This window comes from Nanorana parkeri, unplaced genomic scaffold (assembly GCF_000935625.1).
Source record: "Nanorana parkeri isolate BGI_ZX_2015 unplaced genomic scaffold, ASM93562v1 scaffold1365, whole genome shotgun sequence".
In the NCBI taxonomy this organism is placed as follows: Eukaryota; Metazoa; Chordata; class Amphibia; order Anura; family Dicroglossidae; genus Nanorana; species Nanorana parkeri.
Genome location: NW_017307633.1, coordinates 373,806 through 382,732, shown reverse-complemented (window position 1 = coordinate 382,732; position 8,927 = coordinate 373,806). Strand labels below are relative to the sequence as shown.

The 8,927-nt window shown below is 42.2% G+C and overlaps 2 protein-coding genes across 2 annotated transcripts in view; one reads left to right on the top strand and one right to left on the bottom strand.

The window, feature by feature from the left end:
• LOC108797913 (heme-binding protein 1-like) overlaps positions 1-1,218 on the bottom strand; it is a 35,678-nt gene extending 34,460 nt beyond the window's left edge. The window contains exon 1 of the mRNA XM_018569613.1: positions 745-1,218. Within this exon, the coding sequence (XP_018425115.1) occupies positions 745-976 (232 nt within the window). The 5' untranslated portion in view covers positions 977-1,218. The remainder of the gene's footprint in view (positions 1-744) is intronic.
• FANCM (Fanconi anemia complementation group M) overlaps positions 1-8,927 on the top strand; it is a 123,432-nt gene that overhangs the window by 53,595 nt on the left and 60,910 nt on the right. The window lies entirely within an intron of this gene.

The following is an 8,927-nucleotide window of genomic DNA, read 5'->3' as shown; positions in this document are numbered from 1 at the left end:
ATATATACATACATATATACATACATACATACATACATACATACATACATACATACATACATACATACATACATACATACATACATACATACATACATATGTGTGTGTGTTACTCACTTTAAGCCTTCTGATATAAGCATGTCCATCACAAGAATACAATTTACTGTAGCAGTATTGGCACTCAAGTATCACATGAAAATGGTTCTCCAGCATGTAATAGGATGTAGACTTTAAGGCATTGGTACAGTTACTGTGCCATGCATACACCACCATGGGTGCCCCCGCAATGCAGTTCTAAACACATGCTTATTCTCTGTCTGGGACCGAACAATGTATACATATTCTTGCAGTCCAGATGTAGAGCATACCATAGGTGCTTTCTGACTGGTTTTGGTGTGATCTAGGTGGAGGCCACATGGATATGTATACATCACAAAGTCTTTGAGGGGAATTTATCAAAACCTGGAGCAGACAAAATCTGGAGCAGCTGTGTATGGCCACCAATCACCTTTTAATTTTCATAGCTTAACTCCAACAGACTGGAGAGAGAAGCTGATTGGTTGTCATAGGTAAGGGCTCCAGTTTTGATAACCCCCCCCTCCCCCCTTTTGTGTGTAAAGAACAGGGATGCATCTGTAATAGCATTTTTGGTGTGGTCACGCCACAGCATAGCTGCAACAGTGCATTAATGTGTGACTGTCCAACACCGTAGTGATTTTTAATAAAATAAACCATGGTTCTTACCATTTGGCACCTCCACCTCATGTCCTCTGGCCACGGTTTGCCAGTAGTTCAGTAGTCTGTCTTGTTCGCCATCTTCCATGGGCTCCACTTCTTCCTCCACACTCCCGTTACTGTTATAAGCGGAGTCTGACCCCAACTCATCTGTCATGTTGTCCAGGTCATCTAAAGTGATCATCCCCGCCATGGCAGGCTCCTGGACCCCTCCACTCATCCTGCATGCTTCACGTTGCATAGTGGTCCACAATATGTGACCGCGTAGCTTAGCTGGGATCCAGTCGTAGACCTAGAACCCAACACTGGATTCCAGCCTGGAGCCGCTCTCAAACTTTTGAGCTAAATGCTACCAAGGTGTCACGACTGTGCTTGTGCTTAAAGTTCTACAAACTATCAAAGATTCAGGGTTGCAAACTTTGGTTTGAAACTCTCGTGCCTGGAACGACGCGGCTTACCCAGAATGCAGCACTGCACAGAAGGTCAACCTACAGGAAAGTTTTTTTTGTTTCTGTAGTTTGGTTAAAAAAAAAAATTTCCCAGCTCTACCCTATGAAATGCACGGCCACTGCTGCACACTTCCTCCTGTCACTGGAAGTAAACCGGACTTTAGCAGCCTTGTGTGTGTCTGTGTCTGTGTCTCTTCTGTAGCTGCCTTTAAAAGCCGAGCTTAGAGGAGGTGGGCGGGAAGCCCTTGAGGGAGGGGAGAGGCACATACATACAAACACACATGCTCCTAGTCAGGTGGGGGGGGGGGGGGGGGGGGGGGGGGGCACGTGGGGTTTTTAGGAGAGCACTGTCAACTGTGTTTTTAACTCTTCTCATGCCAGATCCCTTTAGACACTGACGTGTGTTTGTGTCGCTACAGTGTGCTGGTTTCTGTGTGCAGCCACTAATGAGCTGTCTCTTTTGGATTCATGAATTTTAAAATTGTAAATATACAAAAGAGAAATTTCTTGTCTTGAAGTCACCTGAGATTCTGGCAGCCCAACCCTATCTTCTATTCGGCTCTTCGGTTACATGTAGGTAACCTGCATAAACCGCCAACGTTGTCGTTTGGTGTAATCCTATATCCAGGTGTGGCAAAGCACCCAATTTGGCACTTTGAATTGCAAAACCTAAAGTAAAGCTGCTCATGCATGGGCCATTTTTTCCTAATTTGATCTTAATGAAAGGCATCAGAACTTGTTCTTGAACTGATGAGTACTTTTTTATTTTCACCTTCTTTACTGAAATGCCACAGAGTGACACTAAACTCGGGAGTTAAATTCGTAAAAATGTATTCAAGTACATTCATCTATTAACAAAAATGTATCCCATTTGTGTATCACTCATCTGTAGATCCTCAAATCATCTCTGAATTGGTGCTGACACTGTCCTTCCTTCTGGAGGGGGGCTACTTATGTTCCCCATGGTCCCTGTGTGTGTTGTAAAGTAGTCACCGCTCCAAGCTCGCTCCTGTGATGGACTACAATCTTACGTTTAGGTTACTGATTTTGTATTGAGATTGTAGTCCATCACTGGAGTGAGCTTGGAGCGGTGACTACTTTACAACACGCAAAGGGACCATGGGGAACATATGTAGCCACCCTCCAGACGGAAGGACAGTGTCGGCACTGATTCAGAGATGATTTGAGGATCTACAGCCGAGTGATACACAAAAAAAGATACATTTTAGTCAATGGGGTGTTTGCATGCATTTTTAAGGTTTAACTCCTGAATTTAGTTTCATTTTAATCCTCCTAATGATCAAGTAGTATATACTTGCAACATCTGTGTAGTGCAGTAACCCATAGCAAATATCAGATTAATGGATGTTGCTAACAAGATTACATGGTGGTGATCATTCACCACGTAGAATGATCAGTCTATTTGCGTCTTTCAATCGATTATAATCGATTATGTCGATTAGTTGTTGCAGCCCTAGTCTGTCATTTCAAGCCTGATGAAGGGGACCCTGTGTGGCCCCCGAAACTTTATTTTGTTTTAACATGAAGCGTCAATAAACAAACATGTTCTTCACTTCAACCTGGTGTGCTGGTGACCTCTTTAACAAGTTTCAGTAAGCTGTGTGTGTCTCCACAGGCAGAGCAAGGCAAGACGCACCCCTGGTTCCTACTCTTCGCTCCTGCTTTCATTCTCCTCCTGTCTCCCTTCTCCAAGCTAATAGATGGACAGCTTCTGGATACTGTGCTAGCCCTTGTGATCTTGTACTGGTCAGGAAGTTCAGGGAAGCTGAGCTAAGAGAGTGGCTGCCAGCTGTTTGGAAACGTGATGATTTTAAGTATTTGGGCAAAAAAAATGTAAAGCATGCAGGGTAATGTATATTTGTTCTGGATTTATTACTGAAAAATAAAATGTAGTTTAATGCTACTTTAAACCAATCTTTAACGCGTACAAACCAGGTGGCTGGTAATGGACTGCAGAGAGCCCTAAAAATCTCACTTTTATCGATCATACCCGGATCTGTTTCTGCGGCTCAGAATGCTCTACCTCCGTTCTTCCTCTTCTTAACCCCTATGTGCTGGTCGCCTCCCTAAAAGGACTACAGGGTTCTGCTTCTGGTATTTCAAGACGTATATACTTTTAGCTTACCTACCTATTTTCCAAGATCCCCAAGTCATTGGAGAGCTGTGCAGTAAGGTACCATGCGCTATGCTCAAAAAGTCTCATTAGTTGAGCAATATCTCGAGCACTGAACATCTTACTAAAAAAAATCCGTCCATCTACGAAAGAAGAATGTGGTCCTCCAGGTTTCTTTGTTGCCCAGCCTCCAATCTTTCCCTATGAAATTGGACTTTTCGTTCTTCCTCTTAACTGGTAGTGATACTTCCAAGATATCCCAACAATGAAAGAATGGATGGCAACCTCAACCCACTTCCCACTAAGCTAACAGCACAGCTTTATGAGCGCCTGGATGACCTATTTGGGCACCATACAATTTATAGACCACCTTTGCTGAATAAATGGACACCACACCTAATGATTCTTCCAGTAGGACAACTCCAATGTCCCTATATCCTATAACACCCTCCACCTCCTTTTTTTTTCTCTCTCTCTCTTGACCTTTTGTATATCTACCTTTTGTACTGAATGGAATGGGACAATGAATCCCATCACCTCATAAATATTCGGTCCATAGATGAAGTAATATTACAAGGAACAAACAGATTTATGTTTTGCTTTAACGGTGTTACCTGCCAAAGAATTTGTATTTTAATATATTCATTTCTAAGATAATCAAAGCTTTGCCAAACAACAGCACAGAGCACGAAGTCTGATTTTTTTTTTTTTGTTTGTTTTATGATGCAATTAATTTGGAAGTAGTGTTACAAGAATAGGAACATTTTGGGCCCCCATAAGCATTGTGGTATAATGTGCTAATATGCACAGGACCCGTAGTATACACTGGCAGGCTTGCCTAGAAAGGGATCCCTTCCGGCGCTATTATTAGTGTACCCTTCCATCACTGGCACTTCCATCTTCTTCCCATCTTCTTCTGGGTTCATGGTCTTCAGCTTCTTGAATGGCCTGGCTGGGATAAACCAATCATGTGCTCAGAAGTTACTTAGTACCTGCACAGAACCATACTGCGCATGTGCGGCTCGGTGTGCACAAAAAAAAAATGCCGACAGGAAGGGAGAAGAATTTGACCGAAGAGACCTACAGAATCCCTTCATTAAAAGCCTAAATGTCTCCCAAACCAACAACCACAAACTCAACCTCTCAGACTGGGATGAGTTCATTCACAAAGACTTGTCTGTGAAACATAAATCTGACCTGAACTCGTTTATTCTAGCCACCACAGGCCGAATGCAGAACTGCAGTGCAACTTACTGGTTCCTTGTGCTGCTTCTCCCTCTCTGAGCTGTGCTCTATAATGGACTGCTGGATGCAAATTTAAAGTCAAATTTAAATCCATTGCTTGCATTTAAAAATAATGCATTCTTGAATACCAGAGCCTTATATATCTGCCTGGAGCTCAGCTCTAATGATGCACGATTGGGTGCTGTCATCTGTACCCTAGCTTCCATATAGTGAAAGTGCATCTCTGGAGCTCGGCTTTAAAAACCCATTAAATGTATTCTTTTACAAATTGTAATTGGTTCCCTCTGTATGTTACAAAGACTTGGTTGCTTGTTTAAAAGACAATTCAATATTTCCTTTGGCTGAAGACCTGCTGGAGGAGATGCTGATGAGGGAATGAAGGAGTTTTTGAAAATTTGTGGTTTGTCAATTTCTAAAAGTAATTTTGTTAGATATTCAACGTCAAAAAGTGTAGAGGATGCAGCTGGGTGATGAGCTGAAGCATGGCACCCCCTAGTGGTGAAAAATATCTTGTTTTCCCACTTGTACATGGTTAACTTCGACTAAAAGCCATGCTACTTTCTTTTATGCCTGGGATACATTCCTTCCTGCAGTTGATTTTGAGTGAAAAGAAAAATGAATGGTCATAAAAATCTTATCTAGCTGATCAGTTCATCGCCGCCGACAGTCAAAGGTTATGAGCTCAAGTTGCAGCGTGCCCCTTTACAAATCTAAAGCAAGCAGGCTCGTCGTAAATTCAGTGCCTGGATGAGGTATGAACTCTGTATCTTCAGTACTGCAATCCTCCATGCTCGGCAGTTGGAAAGTAAAACGGCTATCTGACCTACTTAGAATTAAGAATGCATGGATAGCTTTTTATTCAGGCCCACCATATTTTGCTTTGAAGGAACACTGCATATTTTTCCACCCCCCTGTTTTGATAAAGCAGTATGTAAAGACTTTGAATACTCGGCTGATTGAAATTGGGTTGGCACAGTTAAAATTGTATAGAAGTAAGAAGAATAAAGTGTTCTCCGACAACAGAGATTCTCACAACCCATCAAAATGGCTGTCTCTTCTATCTATGGGTATCATGTTTAATGTGAGCCTGTACTTATTCAAAACCATGTTCAATATTTCTTTTAAAGTATATGGGAGCTGGCAACGTTGAGGTTTCCCCACCATAAGGCCCCATTCACACTGAGCGACATGGATATTGCACGTTTTTCCGCGCTGACCGGCTTTGAACTACATTGCACGATATTGAGCGATAGTGCACATTCTATCGCGCTACATAGTGCGTCTTTTGGGCGGGACTTCGTCTCTGCTACATTGGGCTGTAACCAATCAACAGCGATCTTGATGTGACCTCATTATTTCCTTCCATTTTGCAGTGCAAAGGTGACCCTTCTGTCGCGCAATATAGCCGGTAATGCGTGATTTCGAGCGACACCATTGAGGCTATTGGGGGGCGAATCGCGTGACATCTGCCGGAAAAAGGGTCATGTACAAGCTTCAGCGACGAGCTACAGGCGACCATTGAGATGTGAACAGCTCCATTGGAATGCATTGGACAAGCTACATAGAGTGATACAAGACCGAGACCATTAAATCTTATAAAAATATAGGCTTTATTATGTTTTACAAAACATCAATTTCTTTACAGCAACACTTCTGACGAAGCTCCGGTGGGCGGAGCGAAACGCGTCTACCCGTTAATGTGTGTTATGTGACCCACACAGACGACTGCTTCCCTGAGAAACTGCTGACTGCAACCCGAAAAAAACAACGACGGAGAGACATTATTCCCTCTAAACCACGAGTTTAATCTAAAAACCCCCTACAAAATCCTCCCCCTACAACTGAGATTACAGGACTTCCATCTGGATATCTGGACTCGCAAAAGAGGGGAAGGAGACGACCAACTGTGAGTACGGCTGACTATAAAACAAGCTTCAAATAGTCTATCACAGGTCTCCCCCTCGAAGAAAAAATATCTATTACTATGGGAGGAATTCATTGATATAGGGGAAGGACTTTTTTCTCCTTAAAGAGATTTATAAAAAACACGGATATATGAAAGTCCATAACTACACCTTACTCATACTGGAATGTGTCCCCTCGCTCTATCCATGGTGAATTACAGAGACTTCCTATACCAATCACCAACTGATAGTATCCATCAGACATCGGGATACCTATACAAGGAGTTGCCCTACTTGATCTATTTTGTCCACACTCCAAATCATCGTTTGTCAAGGGGTTTAGCACTGATTATTATCAGGTGCTTCATTTGGGAGCACTCCCTCGTTTCTACAGGGATTAAGCTTGGTCGCAGTGTGTGTGGGGCCCATAGTGTGTATGAATGAGTGTTTGAGTGTCACAAACAACGTTGTTTCTTTTATTGTGCCAGTAAGAAGCAGAAGTGTTGCTGTAAAGAAATTGATGTTTTGTAAAACATAATAAAGCCTATATTTTTATAAGATTTAATGGTCTCGGTCTGTTTAAGCAACCACTTTCTGTGATCCTCACTTGGAACACTCCCCTATCTTTCTGCTTATCTAACCCTGGTTGCATGACCTTAGAGGACCAAATATAGAGAGCATTTCAAGGGATTTGTATAGTATATCGGAGCTCCAGGGAAAATACAATTTTTTTTCTTTACATAGAGTGATACCACGCTGATATATGCGTGATTTTGCGGCGGAAACCGCTCTGTGTGAACGGGGCCTACGGGGGTTCAGATCCTGGTGACTAAAATTCTAAGCTGACCTTGTCAAGTTTGGCTTTTTTTTTAAACTTTAATCTTTGGGGTACATCAGAATTAGAAGGTGGTGAACTCTGGTGAATATAGCCTGGCTTAGAACATGCTTATGGTTTCAACCCTTTGACACTGCACATTCAAGAGCAACTTTACCCATATCGTTAAGATTACAAAGGCACCTTTTTTAGAAATGTTTTAGTAATGACAATCTACAAAACAGATACTTCTAGATAGTTGTCGGCTTTTTATTTTTTGGCTACCTAATTTTTCTATTTGAGATGTAGAGAGTACAGTTGAGTGGTGGGCGACGATTTCTATATATAGCAAATAGGCAATTTCAAACACATAATTTCTTGGGTCGCCCTTCCTAACCCAAGGGATGCTAGTTACGTCTTTTATGTATTTTTAACATGTATTTTGTCCTATTTATGTCAATCTGTCATAAATGAATTTTCATTATGGGGGGAAAAAAAGATATAGTTTATAAAGCAGTACATTTTGATACAGTATACCATTTGTAGCTTCTGAAAAGTCCTGTTAAACATTTCTTCAATTGTGGTGATATAATTGGGCACATGAGGAATAATAAAAGAAAACCAAATCTGCATGTGACCTTTTCTTCTTCCCCATGTATTCACTCAGCATATCCAGCAAGGGAAATTCTTCTCCCATGATACTCTAGTGGCTACCTGTATTATTTAACGCCCATCTCTGGACAAACCAAAAAACTACCCTTGTTGCGGGTTACCCTCGCAGTACAAGAGTTAAGCACTGATCCCCGCTCCCCTGGCGGTCAAAGCTCACTTTTCTCCCCCTCTGGCTTGTAGAATGTCCCTCAATGTCCTCATGCAATGCAGTTCTGTGGAACCTGCATTAGATGCGATGTCAGTGCTCAGACCGCTGGAGCGAAGGGGAGAAGAGGCTGCAGGTACCAGTCTAGCAGCTGGGAGGGAGGCGGGGATAAGGTAAATAAAACGGCTCTTTTCCTGTCCTCAAGGCATAAATGAGCACTTTGCCCTTGCCATGCAGGGAGTAGCCCCACAGCAAGAGTATTTTTATAGTTTGGCTTTAATGTAATCTGTTTTGCCAGCAGTCCTGATGTAGAAGAGATGGCAGGTACAAATTCCCACTTTTTTTTTCGGCATGCCAAACACTGGGCTACAAGTAAGTCTTGCTTCCGTTTTAAGGTTCAGTAATGTGTTTTGGATATATTTTGTCATTTTAGCAGCTTCTCATTTTGATACAGCGGTCTCCGTTTTTTCTTTTTAACCATTTCTTCTGAAACACAAAGAAACATGGCCAGCACCCACCTTCACCTTTTGCAGATTATTATAGGTCACCAAATGACTGCTTAAATGTCCCCTCCAATTTGCTGCAAATGAATCACGGGCTTTCACCACAAGGCATTTTTTCCAAATATAAACCATAGACCTCTGACATTTCCTACATTAGTTCTCACTGTAAAACCTTTTTCTAAAGTGCTTTTTCCCTGAAGGGCTCTGTTTATCAAAGTGGTTGTATAATAGGCACATTGATCAGCAATGGTCCTTTTCTCTACCGCAGGACACTGATCGGGCTACAATGGTAGCGGCTGGTGCGTCTACCAGCTGAGGGTTTAATG